The sequence below is a fragment of the Prunus avium genome, chromosome 6 (genome assembly GCF_965620075.1).
Source record: "Prunus avium chromosome 6, drPruAviu1.hap1.1, whole genome shotgun sequence".
Lineage (NCBI taxonomy): Eukaryota > Viridiplantae > Streptophyta > Magnoliopsida > Rosales > Rosaceae > Prunus > Prunus avium.
Genome location: NC_142289.1, coordinates 31,738,238 through 31,764,033, shown reverse-complemented (window position 1 = coordinate 31,764,033; position 25,796 = coordinate 31,738,238). Strand labels below are relative to the sequence as shown.

General features: G+C 36.3%; 5 protein-coding genes across 10 annotated transcripts; 1 reads left to right on the top strand and 4 right to left on the bottom strand.

Annotated features, from left to right (window-relative positions):
* Positions 1-1,026: 1,026 nt before the first annotated feature.
* Positions 1,027-7,135, bottom strand: LOC110770599 (putative serine/threonine-protein kinase PBL28). Of its 6 annotated transcripts, none has more exons than XM_021974782.2 (10): positions 6,879-7,132; positions 5,512-5,665; positions 4,895-5,009; positions 3,970-4,328; positions 3,175-3,410; positions 2,925-3,051; positions 2,776-2,847; positions 2,510-2,687; positions 1,708-1,840; positions 1,027-1,394 (listed from the first exon to the last, which is right to left on the bottom strand). In XM_021974782.2, exons 2-10 carry the CDS (start codon positions 5,594-5,596, stop codon positions 1,149-1,151), a joined length of 1,551 nt encoding a protein of 516 aa, XP_021830474.1. In that variant the 5' UTR covers positions 5,597-5,665; positions 6,879-7,132; the 3' UTR covers positions 1,027-1,148. The 6 variants fall into 6 exon arrangements, with proteins under 6 accessions (XP_021830474.1, XP_021830496.1, XP_021830488.1 ...); XM_021974804.2 differs by having other exon boundaries at positions 3,970-4,325; positions 6,879-7,130; XM_021974796.2 differs by lacking the exon at positions 6,879-7,132 and adding an exon at positions 6,803-6,871.
* Positions 7,136-9,400: 2,265 nt separating this feature from the next.
* On the top strand, positions 9,401-11,312 carry LOC110770637 (zinc finger, C3HC4 type family protein). The gene is made up of 3 exons (XM_021974826.2): positions 9,401-9,558; positions 9,639-9,758; positions 11,029-11,312. The coding sequence occupies exons 1-3, from the start codon at positions 9,538-9,540 to the stop codon at positions 11,143-11,145; spliced, it is 258 nt and encodes an 85-aa protein (XP_021830518.1). The 5' UTR covers positions 9,401-9,537; the 3' UTR covers positions 11,146-11,312.
* Positions 11,313-11,927: 615 nt separating this feature from the next.
* LOC110771222 (uncharacterized) lies at positions 11,928-12,484 on the bottom strand. The gene has a single exon (XM_021975490.2). It carries the CDS (start codon positions 12,438-12,440, stop codon positions 12,012-12,014), a length of 429 nt encoding a protein of 142 aa, XP_021831182.2. The 5' UTR covers positions 12,441-12,484; the 3' UTR covers positions 11,928-12,011.
* Positions 12,485-17,668: 5,184 nt separating this feature from the next.
* PIP2;4 (plasma membrane intrinsic protein 2;4) lies at positions 17,669-19,656 on the bottom strand. The gene is made up of 4 exons (XM_021974735.2): positions 19,257-19,656; positions 18,629-18,924; positions 18,313-18,453; positions 17,669-18,177 (listed from the first exon to the last, which is right to left on the bottom strand). The coding sequence occupies exons 1-4, from the start codon at positions 19,549-19,551 to the stop codon at positions 18,064-18,066; spliced, it is 846 nt and encodes a 281-aa protein (XP_021830427.1). The 5' UTR covers positions 19,552-19,656; the 3' UTR covers positions 17,669-18,063.
* A 4,666-nt stretch (positions 19,657-24,322) lies between these two features.
* LOC110770566 (Ribosomal protein L11 family protein) lies at positions 24,323-25,066 on the bottom strand. Its single transcript, XM_021974722.2, has one exon. The coding sequence runs from the start codon at positions 24,991-24,993 to the stop codon at positions 24,493-24,495; it is 501 nt and encodes a 166-aa protein (XP_021830414.1). The 5' UTR covers positions 24,994-25,066; the 3' UTR covers positions 24,323-24,492.
* Positions 25,067-25,796: the final 730 nt, after the last annotated feature.

The following is a 25,796-nucleotide window of genomic DNA, read 5'->3' as shown; positions in this document are numbered from 1 at the left end:
ATTATCTTTTTTAATTCTAAAATAAATTTTTAAATTTTTAAAAAAAGCCTAGAGGCTAGTATTATTAAATTATTTAGTATAAAGTGTAACTCTATACTATTCTATTGAAAATTGCGATAATATACTAAACTCACACAAACAACACATATGCTAGGATTTGAACCCACGACCTTGTCTGGGGATGCAATTACTTTATACCACTACACTAATGAGCCCTTTGCTTCAATTTATTACTTATAAAACAATAAACGAGCCGTTACAGTATATTAGTATCAGTTTCCTTCGTAAAATGCAAAACTGCAACGATAATTAATATCATAATTTGAAGTAGTGGAGATACAAGGCCTCAACCATACTTCTTTTTTTTCTCCTAACAACCCTCCACTAGTGAGTCTTACAACGTGTGAAACGTGAAGAGATAGAAAAGCAAGTATAGAGGCTTGGGATATGCTCCATCATAAATAAATGAAGGAAATATTTCTTTATGTTGGAGATTTGGTTTACATTGACTGCATGTTCATTGAATTGCTTGGCATGGAAGCACCACAAACAAAGCTAGGGTTAGCAGTGGATCTCAGAAAACGGTTTACTTTACTTGTAGCGCGGCTTTTGCTATCCAAAAATAGAAAATTCCTTCGTTTTTTTTTTTAAGTGTCAACTAATCTTTTGTTAGCATTTCTCTGTATGATGTTTGAAGAGTTCCGAGTTCGAATTTCCCGTCCTTTTGATAAAAACAAAAAATAGAAGTCCGATTGCAGAGTGTTTTATACTTCTATTCATGCACTGCTTCCATGAACATTCAGTTTCACTACACTCTCAACTTATCTTTGCTTGGTTGGCAAAAAATTTCACGAAAACATGTCGAGCAATTTAATTAAAATATATTTTGGATTAAATAGAACATTATTTATACCACCAAAGTCAGTGATTTTCTTGCACATTTATAGCTTTTAGGCAATGTGGTAAATTTGTCGTTGGCCAGAAGAAAAGACTTAAAAGGATGGCAGAGAGGCAGATAAACCCTGAAACTTTGCTATTTTCATTTGATTTATATACTCGAGAATGCTTTTATAATATGTATTTTTCTTCTGTAACTAATTACAACCAATCAAATCTATAAAAGAATTAAGTGAAACATACAGGGAGGTTCATTTGAAAAGCTCACTCCCAAGAGTCACAGCACCTATCGCCTCATCAACTTCTACATGAAAGTGGCTAATTTCGCTCGCTCGATGAATTCTTTCTAGCTCTTCAACGACAATCTGCATTTGCAGCCTTTGCTGACTAGCATCTATGCACATCAATGCCAACTCCATCATTTGCTTTGCAGCTTGCATTGAGTTGTCACCTAATGTTCTATCAACAAATCTGCCCAAATCATTGCAACCCTTCGCCTTCAAATGCAAAACGAACTTGTAAGAACTGAAAGGTTTGAGAAAAATTAACAGCAGGCTGCACTTGTCGCTTTCGCATTTTCTTCACAATAACATTACATGTGCAGATTCTAAGAATGAAAAAAGGGTTGTATGTTTGTGTTATGAACTAAAAAGTACCAATTCTTAGTCAGTCAGTGAAGTTCCTGATGGCTTATGCCTAAAAATATAAATGAACTGACTTGTCTAGCTGAGCCAATTGCCTTAAATAATGATAACAATGAAGACTATTTCAATAAGAAAGTTATAATTAGGGAGAGATACAGATATGTACCTGCAGTATTAAATTATCCCCTGAGCTTAACTGGATTCTTCCATTCGCCTCACGTCCACTGATCAATTCCAGTAAGAAGACCCCAAAACTGTACACATCACTTTTCTCTGAAAATTTCTTTGATAAGTCTAACCTTTAGGGGAAAGAAAGGATCCAATTAGAAATCATAACAAATTCAGTCTAAACACAAAAATCATAGTTCTCAAATGAATGAGATATGCAGGTTTTGTCTTTTTAATTGGAACATTCAACTCAGAATTCGAAGCAACTTCGATTATAAGAACTGAGGTAATGTATGAAGCCCTCCACAAGCAGATTGTTACTAGCTGCTCAATGTAGTACTAGAAGAAAGTTAAGCCGTATTACCATAATACAATCAACTTCTAATCTTGACAGTTCGTACTCAGCTGAGTATAGATTAAATTTCTGTAATAGAACTTAAAACAAATTCTGTTAGAGGAGTCTAATTTACAACGAGAGGTGAATCCAGAAGAAGAGCATCAGATGCTAGGAGGACAAAAGAATATCAGTTGACATTTTGAGAAGAGTATGCATGACTCTGATGGTAGCGCAAAGACCCCTAGCCACCATAACATAGCATGCTTATCAAACGCATATCCATGAGGAAATTTATCTAGAGTTACCTTCTGCTAAATTGACCTAAAAGAAGTGCAGGGTTATATAATAGACTGAGTGAGCAAGACCAATGGTAATGTTAGCTGCTATTACATTACAGGTACATAGATGTGCCATATGCATTCTACCATGGAGCATATAAACTTTAGTGAGAGAGATTACATACTCCGGGTCAAGAAAGTAATCTATGGTGGAAGATGATCCGGCATGATGACCCTTAACTAGCAATTTGGTTAGTCCATAATCAGACACCTTGGCAGTAAAGTTTTCATCCAGTAGAACATTGCTTGTCCTGAAATACATGTGCAGGAGAGGAGGCACCAAATTGTGAAGATGCGCAAGTCCTGATCCAAAATAGAAGTAGGGGGAAAATTCATTTGTGTTTACACAAAAGAGAAAGATGAGCACAAGAACTTGAACCAGCTTATGTACCTTTAGCTGCTCCCAAAGCAATCGATAACCTTTGTCTTATGCCCAACTTTCCAATAGGTAAACCTTCGGCATCTGCATAATTATGTGGTTAGAAAGAGAGAGAGAGAGAGAGAGAGAGAGAGAGAGAGAGAGAGAGAGAGAGAGATTACCATAAAGATGATTTCCAACATTCCCATTGGGAAAATATTCATAGACAAGTAACTGTTGACTAGCATCTTGACAATAACCAATAAGCCTGAGAATATGCACGTGGTTGACATGAGCTATGCGCTTCACCTGTATGGAATCCAGAGAATGCAACATACTCAGAAGTGCTGCTATCAAAAGAGTGTCTAGACAGTATCTCACTAAGAAAGTCATGGTTTACTCGCGAAGAAATCTGATTTGACACTTGTGTACCTCATGAAAGAAGTACTGAGTTGGGGCATGTAGACGTCTCTTGATAGCTACAATAGATCCATCTTGCAGCAATCCCTTGTAGACCAAACCAAATCTACATTGGCCTATGATATTAATTTCATTGAAATTGCATGTCGCTTGTTCCAGTTCCAATATGGTGAGTTGTCTCAAGTTCTGTGTATTATACACAGAGAGAGCAACGGCGTAGGGAGACATATTCCTTCTTTCCCATTCAACTGAAAGAAATGAAAGAAAAAACTAATTCACTGAACTTACCCATCGAGCCAAATCATAACCTTAACATTTAAAATACCAATTAATACAACGTATAAATAAAAATAATGCATAAATGAACTTCTCTATAAGCTTTATCACATCCTACTGTTTACTTCTGCTAAATTGCTAATTTTCTCTTGTGCTCAAACAAATTGATTTATCTTGAGGGCCTGTTTGGGAAACTCCAACTCAAAAGGGGGATGCCAAAATTGTATGAAAGCGCTGTTGCGTCCAGAAACTTATTAGTTAGCTCAATGCTGTTCCAAATTTCTATTTTGAAGCCTTCATACAGATTCATTTGACTTAAAGAGAACACACAGGGCAACAGATATTCCACATGTTTATGTCATGCCCCTTTCATCAACTGCCTGGAAGGCTGAAGGCATATGCAGGGCATCGCAAGAACTAATCCATATAAATTTTTGGCAAATGATAAACGCTATAGTTAGATCTTGCCTCATTTTACACCCTTTCAGGGTCTGAAAATTTCCAGTCTAAAATGGTTATAAGCTAACTCACCAGGAGGTGATGGTACGGATGACTCTGTTTCAGATGTTCGTCTAATGAATCTTTTCACACGCATCAAACAGATGTAAACAATCACCACTATGATAACCACAAGCAGAGCTGCAGCAACTCCACCAATAAGTGCTGCAACTTTCTGTTTTCTTAGATTGTTACCACGTGCTTCTTGCACAGGTGTGAGTGTTGGAGCACCATTATCCCCATCAACTATGGCTGCTATCCTCCTGTTTCTTGGTTTATGGAGCTCTTTTTGTAATTGAATTGAAGAGTGTGCAACAACAAGTCTTGGAGAAAATGGGGACAAATTGACTGTGTTAGCCCGCCGAGGAACTGAATGGATACCAGAAAACCTGCTACAGAATAACATCTAAGATGATTTTTCATGTTCTACAGAAATGAGTGATCAAAAGATGAAACTGAGTCAAAAATTCGGAGTTGAGTAGGATAGGTAATGATAAGAAAATTGTTTTAGGATAGTGGCAATCTTCATAAGACTCCATCAGTAACTAGTTAAACATTATTTTTAAATGGAGGCACCTACCCTGTTCTTTTAAACTAGTTAAACATGATACACTAATCTGGAATCTTGAAGTAAAACTAAGAGAACATAATTGCATCAGTGATCCAATACAATCTACTGCTCCCAAGGAGTCGGTTCGTAAAACTAGCAACTAATTACAAACCAGGCGATTGACAGTTTTAGCTAGTAGACTAGAAAATCAAGGTTGCTAACTTTTGATTGACAATTATAAATAGGGAAATGCAAAAAGATCAAGTTGCTAACTTTTGATATATCCATACTATGAAGACAACGTTTTTTTTTTTAGTTTGATTTTCCGATGCATCCTTATACACTTCTGCACACTACAGACCGCACACACACACACACACACAGAGATCTTACAAAGAAACAACATACCGGTCCTTATGGCAGTTGACAATTTTCCATTGTCTTAGACATGGATATCTTCGGATTTGACCATTGAATAGTTGAGGACCTCCAACTCTGCTCTTGAAAGTTTGTAGAGCTTCAGCTATAGGTTTCAGAAAGGGGAAAAAGAATAAGAAGTCAGTATTCTTTCATGGCAATTACAATGGAAAGCAAAGTATGGTACTCAAAACAACAGACTAAACATCTGCACATTTTGCGTCTACTGTATGCCTAGCCAAACCATTAAGAACATGAACAAAACTATGTACTTTTTGACCAAAAATAAATAAATCATATGAGTCTTGTTGCACAGCTTCTTAAAAAGGAAAATTGCAGTATATCAGTTCAAAAGGGAAATCTGGAAAGTGTTCCACCATACTTGTACATGCTCATCTAATTTTAGACCTCTCTGTACAAGGCAATTCCAATTCTAATCACCATGCACATGCTCAAAACAGCAATTCATATATATATATGACCTTCATTTGAGCCAAATAACAATAGGAACAATTTGGTTGCTTTTAATTCTTCCTGAGGAACTCATTCATCCTAATTATGTGCAGAATAAGAATGCATTCGGAAAAGGAAAGTTAGAGAAAGCGTACCATATATTTTGTAGCCTGTTCTGCCGGGTTCCAAAAGTTGGATCAGTAAAAGCAGAGGCAGCTGTTGCCACCAGAACAAGCGCATTGTCAATAAGCATCAACCCATTGAAACCCTCCAAAACCCGTATCGCATTAGACCTGCTTTTCAAATAACCTGGAAGAGTTTAAACTACAAATGAGAGAACAAAAATAAAATATCAGCCACAAGTTCTTGTTTGAGTGGCTGGCAACTGATACTTATAACTTACAAGTATCAAATATAAACACAAGATAAGAGAGAGGTGAAAGCAAAGCACAATTTGCTTAAGGGGAGAAGAAACATGATTGAACTTACAAACAAGCAAAAGGAAGAAGGAACAATCGGAAGAGGCATCGAAATTTATGTTTTTTTTTAATGAAAGCTTATAAAGCACATGAATGCCAAGTTGTTTTTTTGAACTTTTTGGTGATTCAAACGTAGGATCAGTGTGCTGGCTAACTACAACTGTACAACAAAAGCTAACCAGACACTTGAGATTCTTGAGACTTGAATCAGAAAAGGGAAAAAGAGAAGAAATAAAAACAAAAGAAAGAAAACCCTTAACAAGCGACATAACAGGCTGTCTTTATTGAAACTGATGGGACTATTGCTGGTCTTGTTCAACGGCTAAAATCCCAAAAATTCATTCACACTTGGTTGGCAACAAAAATCAAAATCCATATCCCAAGAGATTCCCTGGGAATCTCAAAAAGCCTGAAATTCTAGAAAAATGAATGCCAGAACATCCGCATGAATAAGTTCAAACTGTTGAAGTTCCAAAACCCAGAACGACTTCTTGCATTGTTTACCCCAAGTCCTCTACTTTTCCTACAGGTGTTTTTTTTTCCCTTAAAAAAAGCCACTTTTCTCACAAGTTTTGTACTTCCATTGTTCAGAAAATCTAGAATGAAAAATCCAAATCTTAGAAGATATTTGTGTTTTTCAATTATTTCACAAGAACAGTGGAACACTAGTACAACCAGAGAGAATTACACAAAAAGTTACAATTAGCTAGTCAAAGAAAATTCTGATAAATCCTAGAAATTGATACAACACAAAACTAAGTGCAACTAAATGGTCCTGAACTTCAATGTCAGGACATGTAAAGAGTCTTTTGCAAAATGTTTTTTCTACTTGTCAAGGAAAAGTCACCATCGCCACAATCAATATTATATATATATATATATATATATAGAGAGAGAGAGAGAGAGAGAGAGAGAGAGAGAGAGAGAGAGAGAGAGAGAGAGAGAGAGAGAGGTCAATAAAGCTGACCATGCCCTGCAAGAATGGAGCTGAAGAGAATCATGAACAATGAAAAAAGCAGCTTTTTTTTCAGGCTTGAGCTTACCGGTTTGTTTTCTCAGTTCTTGAGCTGACCTTTTTGCAGGTTTGCATTGAAACAACCCAGAAAAGCAGCCAAAGACAAACACATAATTAATGGCACACAACGTAAGATCTTGCAACTTGCAAGTAGGTCCGGATGTTCCTATGACACAAAACAGTTGTTCTTCGAAGACTCTTTGTTTTTTGGACTCTTCGCATTTGTTAAGATTATTGAAGTGGTGATTACCGTCTGAAATAACTACATGAGCATTATTGAATTGTTAGTATTCATTTGACCAAAGAACAATTATTATTTTTTTCATTTGCCTAAACAAATTATTTAGTTTTCTAAAGTTAGGGGAAGTCATTTGATACATATTGTCGGCTCATTTCCTTGGAGTTTAAGTTTTTAAAACTAACACATAGTATCAAATTCTTATTCTGAATTGATCTAGAAAGTGGATATAATTAAGCCGCTATCCTTGAATTGCAATAATTAGTAAACTACATTTGTTAAAGAACAGAATTATATTTTGGCCCAAAAATTATCATCTCAGTGCCAAATAACTGAAACCATTGTCAAAATCTAAAACTTTCCAATTGGTTTTGAGAAAAATGGCAAGGATGTTTAAATGATAACTGTTGTCGAATTATATAACCTGTTAACTAGAGGTTGAGAGAAGAATGTGGGACTGTCCTTTTCTTTGCAAAGGATTAGTATGCTTATAGAACATGATTAACAAGGATTTTAACCTTCCACAAAAAACACACAAAGAGCTCTCTAGCTTCTTGTCATTTTTCTGAATGCCCTGTCTTTCTTCTAACCCAACTATTATTAAATTCAACATCATGGGTTGATGTATGTTCATTGTCATTGCTTGTTGGGATTAATGATGTGTGTACTTCCAACTGTGAGGTTGTATTTACTATGAGAACAGTTTATACCAATGAATAAATGAAGAGGGAGGCTTGGGGCTTGAGAGAGTTGGACTTTTTGGCTCCCAAGTCACTGTCTTAAAATGAATGAAGGCAGAGAGAGAGAGAGAGAGAGAGAGAGAGAGGTCCATAAGTCCAACGAGTCTTAGCAGCGACAGTCACATGACACTGGCTTTGCCGTCCATTGACAGGGGCTCACATGCAAACGCCTTCCCTACTATCCTTTCCTTAAAATCCCTTTGCCTACCCAATTACTCAGCTTTAGGGGATATTGAGAGTGAGTGGATGAGGCAGTTTAGGTCTTAGTACTATATCCTTGTTTACAAATTTTTAAAATTGAATCATACCATTACCTAATCAAATATTGCTTAGGGCCCCTGGAAACTTCTGTTCATAAGATTGTTAGGAGTACATTTTAATTTTGTGAATTAAAAAACCAAGTGCTTTTTTTCAAAAGAAGCATCTTGCCAGGTACTTCTTCATAAAGTATTGAAAATTTCTTTTCGAAGTCAAAAGTGTTTTTTCACTTTTGATGTAAAACACCATGAAAAGAGAAATTTTTTTGGGAGTTAATTTTCCCACTCCTGTTTTGTTCACTTACACTCCATTTGTTGGAAATTGTATGCTCCCACTCCTCTTTTGTCTACTTACACTCCCTTGTATATTAGAGTAAAAAGTATTTTTTTAAAAATAAAAAAGAGTGTAAATGGACAAAAAGGAGTGGGAAAATCAGCACCCTTTTTTTATTTATCTGAAAACGTTTTTATCCATTTCAAAAGTAATGCCAAAGTGTGTTAGAAGCTGCATTGTTTTTGTCAATTGCATCAAAGTAGTATCCAAAGCTTTGTTCGAGAGCTAAGGTGATGTACCAACATGTTACAGCCTCAACTTCCCACATTGATTGGTAGTTATATTTAATAGAGCATTCAAAAGAAGGTTGTATGCCTCTGAAGATTTTATAACAGATTGTAGAGACTTCGTTGGCCTCAAATCTTGGCCAATGAAGTCCAGCCAAAGACTTCAACTAGTTGATGTTCTTTTATGGGGTACTACTACTCGGGTTGTGAAACTTGAGAGGAGAAATTACAAATTATTTAATATTGAAAGAGATCCCAGAGTTAAAATTCTCCATCTTCATTAGTAAAAGAAATGTGCATCAGTACTAAGTGAATAAGCCAGTTTAGGAGCGGATGTCTCATTTTTTGCATTGTCAGTCAATCGTCATGAACACTTGAACACTACCGAGTGTCCAACAATACGAGAATTGTAAGTTCTCAAATTTAATGAATGTCCGAAAAACACTTTAATCTTTGTAGTTTTTTACGATTTTCAATTTCGTCTCTATAATTTATACAAAGAACAATTTTCAATTTCGTTTCTATAATTTATACGGAGTGGGACGCAAACTTAGTACAAAGGGATCAGCTCAATGCCCTGGCCAACTGAAGTAACTCACATGTGATGTCCTATAATTTAAGAACGGGTAATAATTATAGTTTACATTAGGTATGCAATCTTGGGCCTTCTTCATATTCTCTGTTACCCCCTCCTTAATGGGTTATGTGCTATACTGGGCCCTACCCATAGAGTGGAGCCAAGAGTTGATCCGATAAAACCCAGCACAAGTTGGGTCCTTTTTCTAGCTGCGTCTGCGTCGCTGCGAGGCAAAGGCAAAAAGCAGCCATAGTTGTCCTCCATTTGCAGAAAATTTGAAGAAATCCAACAATCAGGATTAGATATTCAACGCCATGATTAGCATTCTTGCTCAGGTAAAATCAAGATTTTCGACATAAATGCTTCAGTTCCAATTTGATTCTTGCTTTTCTGTGAACAAGTTTTGATAATGCAGGAGCGTCTTCTGGGCGCTGCACTCGGAAGCATATTCACCGGAATCGTTGTGTTTGAGCAACGCAGATGCATCTACAACTCCATTTCTGGCACCAAATCTCAATCCGTCACCCAATCTCAGGTAATTCCCAAATTCTTATTCATATCTATGTAGAACTACGCCATTTTGTGGAGACAGAAACCCTAGCTTCAGTCTGTAAAGTCTTGATCTTGTTGATTTATAGGCTTACCCAATTGATCATAATAATAACCAGATAATGAGGATATGGGAGGACCAGGATTGCTTAATCAGTATACCTGGCTCATTTGTTGGGAAAAGTTTTATTTTTTATTTTTTATTTTTTTATAAAATTTCAATTTTAATATAAGATCATGGCTTAATGTTAATGACCGTGGTGCTAAGCTATAAGCATGTAACAATGTGGAACTGAATTGGTGATGATCACAACGATTGTCGGCCATGAAGGGTATGAAAATGCAGTGGAACAATCATGGACTTTTCTGTCTTTGCTTTCTCCAGGAACTTATAGCTCAACAATACAAACAATTAAGTTTGATAATTGAACAATGAAGCTGCTTGGTAGGGATGTTCACCACTCCTCTTAAGACATTTGATAGTTGAACAATAATAAAAAGAAAGAAACATCTTTTCAATAAAGGATGTGATAATTAGAAATGTGGCATGCCCTGCCGAATTGCAATTCTGTAGAGTATGCACAGAAAGCATTAGCATGGAGGGACTTGTGAGTATTGTGTGGTAACATAGGAGCAAAGAACAGAGGATGTGTGTTATCTAGTATATACATGGCCTATTAATCATGTACCAGGTAGAATATTTATTACTAACGGAAACATATTATTACATTCTTTATATTATTCCTGGTCACTATCGTTGTCCATTGATAATTGTAGTAATAATTATTTCGAATTCGGGAATGGGGAAGGAAAAATGAAGTTAAAAGTAGTTTAGTATTGACTTAAATTTTCTCAGATGCTTAGGTAGTGGTTATTTAGCAGAAGTTTTCCCACCTCTATACACACTCCCTGCCAGTAGTTAGGACAAAGCTCTTAGTTCATGAAAGTTGAAGAATATAGGAAGCCATTGAGTTTAGAATCTCTTTTGGTTAGGCAATATTTCCAGAGCAGGAACTTTTCAAGTGAGGTTGTGAACTCGGGATTTATGCCTTCTTGTTCTGGATTTCTGTGCACTTTCCCTATTTGGCCTGTTTCTTGGATATTCTCTATTAAACTTATCATGTTGCATGGAACAGTGAACTTTACTGAACCTACCGATACGCACGCATAGCATAGAATGAATGTTCTATGAAAATAGTGACTTCCCAGCTTGCAGTATGTAGATTCTAATGGTTTGAGCTTTCAAAATCCTGCAGATTAGAGAGCCGATATTTGGAAGCAAATCTCGTGCAGAGTTTGCGCATCTTTGGAACAAAGCTGTGGACCAGACATTTCGACCTGTGATTGAGTCTCTTAGTTCATCTGGATGGTAGTAGATACATTTGAATAGCTGCACTGCACCGTATGGAATTCTACTTTCGTGACATTTATACATGCTAAACCAAACTTGCCCACATTTGTATTTTTTTTATCAAATTTTGAGCAATCAGAAGGGAATGCACTTTGTCCATGATTTCAAAGGCATGATGACTTTGACGGATTTTTGTTTGTTTGTTTTTTAGCTTTACAATAGTGAACATGCTTGTCGGCTTCTTCATAATGCATATAACGTGGGACAACTCATGAATCATGATGTACCAAAAAGTCAGAATCGAATATTGGTACCAGAATGGTTTTGGCTCAGATTGTCAAACACAGTCCCTGTAGTTCATTTTTTCAATTGCGACCATTGGAAGTTACTCCCATAACCTCCTCAGCGATTTTCCTGTCTCCCCAATTATTTTACTTTACCAGTAATTTACTGCCCTTAGTGATGATTACATTGATAATGATTTGAATATCATGTTTACCTACTTGGTTTGATCGAAATAAGGAAAGGAATCGTGGAACTTAATAATAGGGGAATTAAGAATTTGGAATTTGATCAATTACTCTCCCTAGAGTTTATTCAATTTCTTGTTTTGAGGGTATTGGATTACAGATTTTAAGGTGGGATTCAGATACTTGTGTGTTAGTAAACTTATGCGTTAGTAAAAACGTGAGGAAGTAAGAAATTGAAATAATTCATTTTCTTCTAAAACACTTTCTTGATAAGTAAACATGTCGTACTCGTAATTACCATGCAACTAATCACTAATAAATTATAGCTACAAACTAAATAATCTGGTTTTAGTACAATGAAAGAAAGATCCATAGAGAGATGAAATTGGGTTCGAGGCTTTGGTCAAGCTGTGAAACCTCATGCAGTGAGAACATCAGGTTTGACAGTGTTGGCTTTCCTCATATCTTCTCTACGTGAGACAAGTACACGGTAAACACCCATGGCCACAAAGGCTGCAAATGCTAAACCAAACACAATGCCAGCAATCCCACCAACTCCCAATCTGGTCCTTCCATTCTGGGATGCAGAAACTTTGCTCTCATGTGCTTCAGTTGCTTGCACTTGGGCTGCTATAGGCATTAATGGTGAGCAATTGGATGCCTTACAGGGGTCTTTGGCAATAGGGTTTTGGTTGGTTGGATGAAAAAATTTATAGGCTGATGGTGGAAAAGCCATTGGGTTTTCTCTGGCTAAGCCATGGGGGGCTCTTTCTTCTGCAGCACTGGCAATGGAGAGAAGGGTCAGAGAAGAGAAGAAGATGACAAAGAGAGAAACCATGGAAGTCATTTTTTTTTTCTCACTTCCTTGCTTATGTTGTTTTCTTCTCAACCTTGTGCTTCAGTCTGGCTTTTATAAGGTCCTAAACCAGTGGTTGTTGCTTGGACTATAATTTTGCTGATGAAAAATAGGACAGGAGGGAACAGAATGATGGTGATGTTCTCTATGCCATCCCTAATAAAACTGTCTAAACCCCCACAAATACCCTTATAAAGGTTAGTTTTGTTTCAGTTTTCTGTTAATCATTATCTTTATTGAGAAGTTGCATGCCAGTCCTTGAGAGGGTTTTGAAGGGCAATTCCAATTTCTCCTCCTAGTCACTGCCCCATTTGGTTGGAAACTTGTGACCTATTGCAGTGAAGTGCTCTGATTGTCTATTAAATTTGTTTCACAAGCTTAATTTTTTTTTAGTACAAGCGATTGAGGGAGGGGGTTTACACAAATATGCATTGAGTGTCTGGGGGTTTCGAACCTCTGCCCACATGGGTGGAGGTGGAAGAGCTAAACCAATTGAGCTATATCCTACTAGCGTCTTAATGTTCGCTACTATTTTTCTTTGAGGAAATTAACGTTCACTGCCTCACCTTCTATTAATCATGATTTCTCTACTTGAGTACCTTAAATAAGCAGACATGAGCCCTCCATATCCTTATTTGATAGGTTTTGATCAGAAACACATGTACATAAACATCAAATCAAACTCATGGTCTTAACCACTTTATTTCCTCCCCCCCCCCAATCTCTTTAATTAATTTCTGTTTTAGTTTAAAGTCTTCCTTAATTATCATCTTAGACTATCATTTAAAGTTGGGTTACAATACACCTCACAAGTACAATCAATGGCAACAAACCAGAAAAGCAAAATAGTGAAGTGTAGAGTGTAAAAAGAGCAAAGTAATAGGAGGCTAACGAGGTAGCAAGCATGGGTTTTGCTTAGCTTGGAGGAGCAGCATTCACATACATTGTTCATCATGTGTTGTAATTATACCTGTGTCACCGGCCAATTGGACATCATTGCATGTATAGGTAAAACGCATGCCAAACTTAAAATAAATTAGAATCATGATTTTTTGACGCAAAAATAAATATTCGAATAATGAACAGCCTTTAAAGCTTCTCTCTCTCTCTCTCTCTCTCACACACACACACATTGAAACTGAGAGGCTCACTTAAGGCATGCACAAGATTCTTGCTTTGTGTTGATGGGATTTTCAGGGTTTTCAGGGCTTCACGTGTTTTAGCAATGCACCTTCCAAATCACAAGAGTTGCTCATATATGATTAAATATACCTTTCTTTTGGCTACTTGAAGATGTTTCAATGTGTCATTAATTTACATCTTCCCAAAGTTTAGTAGACGGTACATGCAACAAGAAAGGTTGGCCATGGCAAACATTTTGTCTTTTTGATCCTTTTATTTCTTTGTGGTGTAGAAGGTTGGCCAAGACAATTGAGTAGTCCTCAAAAGAAGCCCATTGTCAAATATGGATGGATGGGTCCTTAACATGAGTGTGATTTTGATTTGATCAAGACACTCAAGTTTTAAGAAACTTCTTAATGACAAATTTTCTTCTTTGCCAAAAATCTTATCAGAAAAACAATCTTAAATCCTTTAAATAAAAAACTTTAAAAATTTGTTTTGAAAATATGTCAGGTATAAATTTTAAATGTGGAGAGTAACTTGATTAAATTTAATGTGTGAATAGAAGTCCGTTGCGATCCCAACTTTCAACCTATTCACCATCACCATCCAATATAAATCAATCTTGTATCCGTCACAAATCTCTAACATATCAAAATCACTTCAACAAGCGAACATGAGATCATTGGTCTGCAAGTCAAAGCTCTTTTTTTACTGGATTAGACCCCGTTGGCACATTCTTGAGCTTTCTTATCTTCATTAATAGTACAAGTCCAATAGAAAAGCGTAGAGTTTTTCAGATATAGTTTTCGATTCATGTGTTGGTTTTTAAGAAATTTGTTGTTGCACTTCAGTTTTAGGCTCTTGCTGGTTCCATGTATGGTGTTAATATCTCCAGCTCCCATTAATCTGTGCCCTGCATCCTCGCTGAGGAAGTTATAGGTAGCAATCTAACTTGTGAGATTTGCTTCATTGAGCTGAATATGTGAAGTATGACCAAAAGAAGGCCTCCAAAAAGAATGAAAACCCATCAAAATTCTGCTATATATAATAGCTTTTATTTTGGACAAGTCATCCTTAGAAATCGATATGACATGTCAATAACAAAACGTACCGATATGTTATTGATACATTGTGTTGTACAATATTAATACAAAATCTTTCGTTTTACAAAAGACAAATGTCATGCACATAGAATTTTGTTATGTATATAACCACAAATTGTTTTGTTTAGGTGAAATTATATAGGAATCAATTTAGTGGAACACTTGTGTCAATGTATAAAACCATCTATACATTTAATTACAAGCTATATATATAGCTGGAATTTGACCCAGTGCAAGTATAAATTTATAATCTCATCTCATCGCGCCAGAAGAATCGTAGTGTACAAAAGTTGCAGAAAGGAATATTTTGTAATACAGATAGAAGCTGAAGCTTCCAAATTCTTTCACCAAATACCAAAAAGAAAAAGTAGAAGCTGAGGAAAATATAACTAAGAGAAATGCGAGCCTCTACTTTCTTTTATGTATAAGACCAAGAAGGGATGCATTTTCTCAACTTTCATAGCCGAGTGCAAACAACATGAATAAATATATCAATAATGCTATTTGGACTACATTTATCGAACACCTCTCTAATAGAAGTGGGCTCACCACCAGCGTATGTGAAACCCACTTATATTAAAGATGTGATCAATAACGTGGTCAGTAAATGTCGTCCAAATAACAACACTCTAAATATATTTGACCTAAAAAACCTAAATAAATATTTATGATTTTGATTATATTCCTTTTCATGACGAATAGTGTGCATTATTTGATAAGATTATATTCATAAATTAACTTACCAAATAGTATTTTAGTAAAATACTCTTATCATATTCTCTGTCATTCAAATAAAAAAACCGAAAAATATTACACCCATCAAAAGGGGAGGAAGGACACTTCAATTCCAACCTCCGTCTTAGTAATTGATTGTTATCTCACAACTAGAATCGTAGTACTAAAATACTAAGTTAGTATTTAGTAATTCAATAAGTATAAGAGCATGAAGTATTTAGTAATTCAATAATGATATTTAGTTTTTGCTTTGTTCTGAGAAATTACGAGTTCATATTTTATGAACCTTAAACGTTGAATTCAAAAATATAAAACATAATATATTTTAATACAAGTGATATAAGAAGAGGGGAGGTGAAATCGAATTTAGGACCTCATACAGGCACTGGCGGATCCACAGAGGCGCAAGGAGGTGCAGCTGCACCTCCCCTCGCCGGAAACTTCCTTAGGGATGCTGGAATTTGCCCCTTCGCTAGTGCCCACCAATTGTTCGACTAAATGCCTCAAAGACGTTGTATTGTTTGCTGCTGTGTGAGACCCTGAATATTTACCTTATATTGTTGGGCTCGATCTCACGAGCACGTAGGAGAAAACGGTTCATCAATCGAAGCTACACAACCAAAGTTATGAATTTTCGAAGTTTTTCTTGAATATTTGAAGTTAAGTTGCAGAGGCACAGTTTAAGGAAGAAGAAGACTCTGCGTCAGCGCTTCTGATTTTGATTCTTTTTTAAATGGCCCAATAGCAAGCCAACACATGTCTATTTCTAATTGGCCTAGCTTAAAAATTCATTAAATACTCATATGTGTGCCAAAAAATTCACCGAAAATTACCCCAAACTTCTAATCACGTGTACCTTTATTTCATGACCTCCAATTTACATGTGCTTTTGGTTAGATTAATTGGTAAATTTTTGTTAGATTAATTGGTATTAACTTTTGTTAGATTAATTATGTAATTGACATGGATTTGTTCATATTTGATATGAATTTTGGTAAACTCACTGTGTCAATGACAAGGATTTTGTTCATATTAATTGATATCCATATAGACTATAATCAATTAGTTGTAGACGTAAAACTTTTATTTGTTTTAATTATGAGTGACATTTTGCACCTCCCCTGAAAAATTCCTGGATCCGCCACTGCATACAGGTGTAACTGCTCTTAATTAGTCTTACAAAATATAAAACATAATTAACTTATAAAGAATTATTTTCTCTAATTTAATCTTATGAATATAGAGTGACAAGAGGAAGCCAAGCATCTCTCACATCACATGCACAAGTCCAACAACAAAACCCCATAAAATAAAGCCAATATGTGCATCATCAAGCAGCTAAAAGCACACCTACTTCTTATTCCTAGAAAACGACCAGAAAGCCATAGAATAGGGGAGAAGATAAGGTAGATTAATCACTAGAAAACCTAACATGATTAATATTTCATGAAATTTCCACCTTTTATAAAGCAAAGGCAAACCCAGCTCTATTGACCTGGCATTTATTTATTTATTTGATGTGTTGTCCCTTTAGCCAAACTACTGCCAAACAAAGATAATGAAATCAAATGTATCATCCATCTCATTTCCAGCTTCCAAGAACCACCACCACATAAAAAAAACCCACATTTTTTTTTATTGTTTTTGTGCATGTTTATCACCACCTTTTTAATAATTGAAACGATAAGAACGCATACAACACATCCCTAGTTTTGATATTATATTAGGGCATACCCACAATCTTCACTTCTCTTGTACTTTCCGAATAGTTTTAGCGTACAAGTGATATTGATAGAGAGGGCAAGACTCGAGTGTAAAGATAACTGTTCTTAACTGCTTGGAACTACAAATCTCTTGCGCTAGACTTCTATCATTAATTCTTTATTATTCTTTGTAGTGTTTTAATTTCATTGGGCTTCAAATTTTACATTGGTTACAAATGATGAACGATGGACAAAATTTACACTTGACTATGGGATATGACTCCGCATTTGAATTACGGTGGAAAGGTGGAATTAATCATAGCATGGGGACAAAAGAGTATAATTTAGCCAAACTTTTATTTACAAGCCCCATCCTTTAACTAAAGTTAAAGTGCATCTTTCAAATGTCTCAATCAAGACCCCATTTTCAACCCTAATTAATTAACTCTACCTAATCTTGATAATTAATGGACAGAAGATTAATTATTGACTAATTAAATTAATTTGCAAGCAAAAACCCATGATGATGTGTGAAGCATCAATTAGAAGGTGATTGAGACCAATGAACACAACCCATATTTCATTAGCTTTCTCTGCCATCATCATCAACATGCATACACCACTTAGAAAAGTAACAAAAGAAAAAAAGGGAATAAAAGATAAGGATACACAGAAGAAATGAAAATAGCACAAACATAATTGGAAAAGCAAAGTAAGAAAAGTAACAAAGAAGAGAGGGGTACAAAATAACACCCTTTCCCAAAGCCATGCTTATCTACAATTCCATGGTCCTCCACCAATTCCTTCCTTTTGAGCCCTTGAGAGAGACAAGAGGAGATTGCTGAAAGGACCCCCCTCAGGACAGACTTGCATTCCTCCATGTTGTTCATTATTCTTTTTAGAAAAAGAGACCATCTCCACTTGAAAACCAGGGGTGAAAATATTTAACTAAGCATTGCTCCTGAAAGACCCTAGAGCCTTAATGGCTCCTGCTCTCAGAATGTATTGGTGGTACAAGGCAGCAATGGCAGCTCCAATAAATGGTCCAACCCAGAAGATCCACTGAAATATAAAACAAATTCAATTAATTAACATAACTATAACCATTGCATGCATGTTTAATCATTTAAATCCCAAAAGAAAGTTAATAACACAAATTCAATTTAATGTGAGAATGGAGAGAGAGAAAGCACATACTTGGTCATCCCAAGCTTTGTCCTTGTTGTAGATCACAGCAGCTCCAAAACTTCTAGCAGGGTTGATACCAGTTCCAGTGATTGGGATGGTGGCCAGGTGAACAATGAAAACAGCAAATCCAATGGGAAGTGGTGCCAAGACCTTAATTAAAGAAGAAGAAAAAAACATATAGTGTTAACAAAATTTCGTGGTGGTACGAAATCCGCAAGTTCAAATCTCATAAACAACAGTAAGTTGAACAACAAAACAAGTCAAATTGAGTTATTTGGAGCTAATTAAAAATAGATAAGCATGGTTAATTAGGTGATGAGCTTACAGGGACATGGGAGTCTCTGGCATTTCTCTTGGGGTCAGTGGCAGAGAAGACAGTGTAGACAAGAACAAAGGTACCAATGATTTCAGCTCCCAAGCCAGTGCCCTTGTTGTACCCAGCAGACAACTCGTTGGCTCCACCGCCATACTCCTCGTAGTATGTCTTTTGGAAGGCCTTCACCAACCCAACACCGCAGATTGCACCCAAAGACTGGGCTACGATGTACAAAACTGCCCTCGGCAGTGAAACCTTGCGAGCCAAGAATAGTCCAAAGGTCACAGCTGGGTTTATGTGTCCACCTGCAATTGTCGTATGAAAAAAAATAAACAAGACTCAAATTCTGTTTTCTTTCATTTTTCTCAACACCCAAACGGAAACTAGCTAGCTTCAAGTGTGTTTGGGAGTGCTTTTGAACAAACTACTTTTTATTTAGTAGGGCTTTTATTAAAAACACGTTCAAATTCAAATTCTTCTCAAACTTGGGTTTAATTTCAAGCACTTATATGCTTCTCCATGAATTACTTTCAAGTGCTTACTAATCAAGAAAGTGATTTCAAGTACTTTTGAAATGATTTTTCAAAAGCACTCTGTTTATTTCTGCCAAACGTTGTCAGAAAAAAGAAAAACGTACCAGAGATACCAGCGGTGCAGTAAACAAGGACAAAGATCATGCCACCAAAGGCCCAGGCGATGCCGAGAATGCCAACGCCGCCGCATTGGTCTCCATTGCTCTGGGACTTGTAGCCAATGACGGTCAAAACGGTGATGTAAAGGAAGAGAAGGGTGGCAATGAACTCAGCAATAAGAGCTCTGTAAAAAGACCATTTGGTCAGCTCCTCAGCATCAAACAAGGGGGTTGGAGGAGGGTCATGGTAGTCTTTGGCTGCAAACTCACCATGCTCAGCTCCCTCTACATCTTTAGCCATGGCTTCTTCTGTGACTAAAAATTAAATTAGCTATCTGCTTGTTGTGGCTTGTGAAGTATGTGCTTTTGGATTGGGGCTTGCTGTTGGGTTTGTGAGTGTGTAGGGGTATTTATGGGGGCACATTGAAAGTGTATATTTTTTTATGTTATTGTTTAAGTATGATGATTAACATGATTATGTTATTTTATGCCGCCCATAATCCATATTAGCTTGATTTCGCTTGCATGGGCCCCTCCTTGTCCTCCAACGGCTACTCAAAGTAAAGGGCTTTACTTTTAATTTCTCAACTTTGTTCATCATTTTAGATGATCACACCTCCATACTTTTGAGTTAAAGATCACTTAAACTCTAAGAAAGGAGAAAAACTTAATTACAATGGGATGTCGTGTAACGGTATCTCAAGTTAATCACGAACTATCATACATTTTAACTTTATTACATAATAGTGCGTGTGATTAACTTGAGATACCGTCACAATAATATACCATTAAATCAAATTTCATCACCAACTGAAAAGTCCGTTGTCAAGTCCAATATATAAAGTTGGAAATGTAGTTGGTACAATAATAAGTGTTAAACCGTCATCTAGACCCAAAAAGAAGCAGGCAACGGTCCAATGCATCACTCACATCTTGCTTTTTGGTTGCTTTGGTATATTGTCACTGCTTTTACATATAAAAGATATATGCTTCACTTCTTTCTATTCTACTTTCTAAGTTTCTACTACTTTCGTTTTCGTGCATTCAATTTTTTTCAAACACAAAAGATAAGAAGATAAGAATTAAAATGAAGAGAATGCAACCCTAAATTGTAAGAAGAGAACCTGATAGAGTTGGAGAAATTGATAATTCTCACCTACAAAATACTATAAACAAGAAGCCTATCATTGGGAATTCAATAATCTAAGGAATAAGACCATTATCCATAAAGTCTTAATTATATAATTTAATCAAGAATATTATATTCCAACATGTATTGGCTGATGATGGTTTGCCAGAAGAACTTATCTGGATCCTACCTAAAATCAAATGGTGAGGTTTGATACTTATGGTGGTTGTGGACCATTCGTCATCTCAATTATGAGACTCCTGGTTTTTCTTTACTATTAATAATTATAATAACCAAAAGGCCAACCAAAAAAAAAAAAAAAAGAACTGTAATGGTTTCAATGTTTTACTTTTTCTATTTTATGAAAGTCTAATATGATAATGCATATAGGAAACTATGAATGATATGGCCATTGCCAAGCTGTTTTTTCTTTTCTAACACATCAATATTTTAAACTATGGAATTGAACTGGGCTGCAATCGTGTAAGGGCAAGTACACGCTGTATTGATCAACTAGTCTAACCTATATTTGCACATTTCCAACCTGTTTCACAAAACTTGTTTCAGAACTCAAGGCATGTTTACTTATCATGAATGGGGAAAGTCTTGAATCGGGCCTCCTAATTGATCATATTTTCAATTTTGAGGGTATTCAATTACAGATTTTAAGGTGGAATCCATATAGATGAGGAAAGTAATTCAAGTAATTCTTTAAATTATGATGGAGATATGTTTTGTTTTTTTATTTTTGGTAATAATGGTATTAAGCAGATTTCCAAGTACCTAGTTTTTGGCTGTGTCTGGCTTACATCATAAACAAACAAATTTTATTAGGAAGAAACAAAAAGATTATAATAAAACAAACAAATTCTCTTGGAAAGAAACAAAAAGATAATAATAAAACAGTTTAAGGATCAGAAAAGTGTACAAAATACACAGTTATAAATATTTCTGGTGAAATGTTGATGCCATGAATTGACAACCATCGCCGCCCCACTCTTATATCTCCTCCATTTCTTTCTTCTTCTTTTTCAATTTAACATTCCCCAATTCCAATCCCCGCAGTCCACATTTTGTTTCAACTTTTCAATATTTACTTAGAACTTTGTGTGGTTTTCTTTGAATTTTATGGTTATGGCTAAGAATGCACCACGTGTCCAAAACTTGAAGGTTGTATGATGAAATCAAAATAAAATTTTGTTTTTGTTTCTGGATTTTGTGTGGCTGAGAGTGACTTCTCATTGGTCGGTGCCTCTTTCAATTTTTTTAAACCCATAATCACCCATATAATGTAAGTTATTACTAATGGTTGATGGCGACCCATCAAAATTAGTTCCAAAATTAGGCTGACCACAGTAGAATTGAGAGACCTCAAGATTAGTCCCAAAAATAATAATATCAGCCCGCAAAAATACTATCAAATCCTTTCTATTGGCTTTCCTTTTTTTTCTTTTTTCTTTTATACAAGCGATATTGAAGGAAGGGGAATCGAATCTATGATCTCGGGTGCAAAGCTAAATGTTCTTAACCACTTGAGCTACAATATAAAGAATAAAAATCACTTCCAACATAAAAGGAAAGCCAAATTGCATTTATGTACACTGATTTACATATATTCACAAATGTACATAACAAGATAATATATCAATTATCAAAGAGCCGCACACAACACAAATTGTGAGCCCTCTCTCTCTCTGATAATTGCCATCTCCCATTCAACCAAGCACACTAATCATCGTCATCACTATACTCTTCTGCTAGCTCTTCCAAAATTGTCTCCAATTTCGGAGAGCTAGAACCCTTCCATGGGAAATCAAGAAGGGATGGTGCAACCTCAACCCAAGGCTTGCTCATATCCTTTGCCATTGCGAGCTTCTGACTCAAAATCAAAGCTTAAGCGTAGCACGATGTCGATTTTTTGTAGGTTTTGTGATGTGGAGAAGATTTTAGGTAATTGGATGTCTCTCTTTCTCCCTTGGCTTTTAGATTGAGAAAGAGAGCTGAGGAGGAGGGATAGGAAAGGACAAATTCTCTCTAAGTATTTGAGAAATGGGTTGAATTGTTAGGGGTAATGGGGTTTGACGGTTTATATAGGTTTGTGTTTGGTAAATGGCCATGCTTAAAAAAGCAAAAGGCCCAACATAGGTCAAAGCTAACTTAGCCAAATTAGAAACTGAATTCTAATAAAGTGTCTAGAACCCATTTTGTCTCCTATTGTGGAGGAAATGACCAAAAGAAATAGGTCATATTTAAGTGTTCAACGTGCATTTACCATTTTGTTACTATTGATTTCTGCAAGGCTACACGAGTCTATGTTTTAGTTTTACCACATGTAAGTGTTCCACGGTCACTTTTGCAACGGTGCTGTTTTACATCCCTACTTTCTAGCAAAACCTGCAATTTGCTACAACTGCATAAACAACATTGTACTTAGACCACCACACATCTCCTTTTAAGGAGTTCATAGACACCTAAAACTGCATAAAAATTGGTAAATCCTAATAAAGAAACTTATTCAGAAACAGGGAGCCATTGTCGCCTAGAATCCGGGCCGCAGTCTTACAAAGAGCTATGAACAATCTTTAACAAGCTAAAGAAAAATAAAAATACCATCAAAACAAAATACAGGGGATTTCAACTTCAATTGTTAGAAGATCTCAGACCAAACAGAAACTGTAAGAAAGAAATCATGCACATTCTGCACTAGATTGACCAAACAGAACGGTATATGAAAATACTACCATAAGGTTTTATATTTAACATTCATCCACACACAAAAAAGAGTCACCTCAATGCTAGAAACATTGCCAGAGCCGAAAAGGAGCAACATCAAACAAAGGAGTCAAAAAATTTGGTCTTTCAGCTCAACCCAATTATCCAATCCACAACAAAGAGTCAAACATGCTACAACAAAAACACTAAGCCATCCATTTACGGATTCACATGTCCAGAGTGGGACAGTCGAAAATAAATTTGAACTTATCAAGGATGGTCAAAATTCAAGTCCAAATGGCCATTTGGCTACACTTAATTTATCATTATCTATCAAGTTGCAATGATAAGCTAAATGCAGACAAACTCCATTTAACTCATCATAAACAAAAATTGAGAGGGGAATGCAACTACTAGACGGATTATAGTTACAAAATACATTCCAAGAGGCTAGCTTAATACTTATAGAACAGCAAACACAATAAGAAAAGAAACATCCAATACTAACTTTAGGAAAGTACCTTGCCATGTTCAATGAAACACAATGATTTTAGAAGACAACTTCCATGCAAGATTCAGAAGGGGGAATCACAAGATACACACTGAACAAATGATTCCCTGATGTGCACCAGTTCTAGATAAACCTATGGGTGCAGAAAATGGGATAATTGAAAACAAACAGCCGGGGCACAAAAAAATTTATGGTTTAAACAAAACATGTGATAGAAGACTATACAATGTAAAGATAACTGTATTAAAACTCTATGTTGCTTGCGTAACGTACCTAATATAACTAATATAGTCCGGCCACTTTGGAGCAACTTGAATAACATATTAAAAAACATAAGCTGGTACAGAAAATTCCCATTTTCTTAGCTCAACTCTCAACTCCCAACTTCAATTTCATTGCACATGCGTCATATATTCTCTAGTCCCTCTAGTATGAACAATTAAAACTATTTAGCATAACCTATATCTATCAGCTTCTACTTTTGCATCAGCCAATCCACAAATCATGTTCTAATTCCAAATGATACCCAAATATAACTAATACATTCACATAACCCTTTACCAAAGCTAGCACATTTTGCATTCAACAGATGACCATTCATACTAAAATCGACACACAAAGCAAACAATAGCAACAATCAAATGAACACAACTAAGAAAATTTTTAAAATCACTTATATTCTTTAATACTAATAACACCACCATAAGCATCCACAGCATGTAAAAAACTGGGTTACAAAAACCCTCCAACTCATCTAAATTGCCATAAAAAGAGTGATTAACGATCTTAATAACGTACTCCAAATTAATCCACAAATTATCCAAAACGACATACCCTTCAACAAAAATTTAATTCAGCAAAAGAAAAAGAAAGAGCCTCACATCAACAGCTCAGTCGAGAGGGATCTCAACATCACCATCGGCAATCTCCTGTTGCAAATCCTTAGGGTCCTTGCCGTCGACCGTGCACCCGACTGATACGCAGGTGCCGAGAATCTCCTTCACCGTGCCGGCGAGCTCCTTGGCCATGGACCTGTGCTTCATGATCTTGGCGATCTCGATGACGTCGTCTAGAGAGATGTTTCCACTGTGCTTAATGTTCTTAGTCTTCTTGCGGTCGCGCTCGGGCTCCTTCAAAGCCTTGATGACCAGCGCCGCCGCCGACGGCACCACAGAGACCTTGGCCTGCCTGTTCTGGACGGTGAGCTTGACGGTGACACGTAAGCCCTTCCAGTCCTTGGCGGTCTCCTTGGCTATGTCTTCTCCGATCTTCTTTGGGGAGAGACCGAGAGGACCGATCTTCGGAGCAAGCGAACTCGCCGCGCCGACTTCACCGCCGGTGACTCGGACGTAGACATCGACTACCTGTGAGGGATCGAACTTCGGCGGCATTGTTGCTGATGATGAAGGAGAGAAACAAAATGCTAGGGTTTCCTACAAGGCGATTGAGAGTAGTAAATGGTGTGAAATATATGCTAGGGTTTTGCAGGGCATTGAAGTTGGGAAATGTCTAAATTGCCCCTTGTCTATCGGAGAGCTTTGAAAGAAAGAGATTTGGGTCTTTCATCACATTTGGGCATTTGCTGACGCTTGGGTTGAGGGTAAATCTGTATTTATGACGTACCAATTGGGTATGGGCCTCATTGCTTCGGGCTTCAGCTAATGATCCTTACCGATTCGATAATGTTGTGGTTCATTGGGCTTTCCTCGACTACCAAATATGAGCTTTGTAGATTTTGCAACTCTAATTCAGGATTTTGTATATGCCTTCGAATAGTTGAAGTGAGCTTAATAGTAAGCAGTGGCGGACCTATTAAGGCGCAAAGAGGTGCAGCTGCATTTTCCTTCGCCGGAAAAATCATTTTAGGTGCTTCAAATTGCCCCTTTGCTCTATTTACTTAAGTTTACAATGTAAATAAGGAAGTACCCCCCATTTGGATTCAAATAAAAATACTAGAAAATCAAATTCCCACCAAATCAAAAATATGAAAAATCGGTTTTAGTGCAAAGTACGATTTAGGCAAAAAATGATGGCTCATTAAGTCAATATATACTTCATACTAAAATCCCGTAAAATCAAGTTTTCTTATTTGATTTGTAATGAATAAAAGCCGCCAAAAATTATCTTGAGAAAATGATTATTCCGAAAAACCATTTTTCATACTTAGTCAATGTTGCACTTTTGCTAAAAAAAT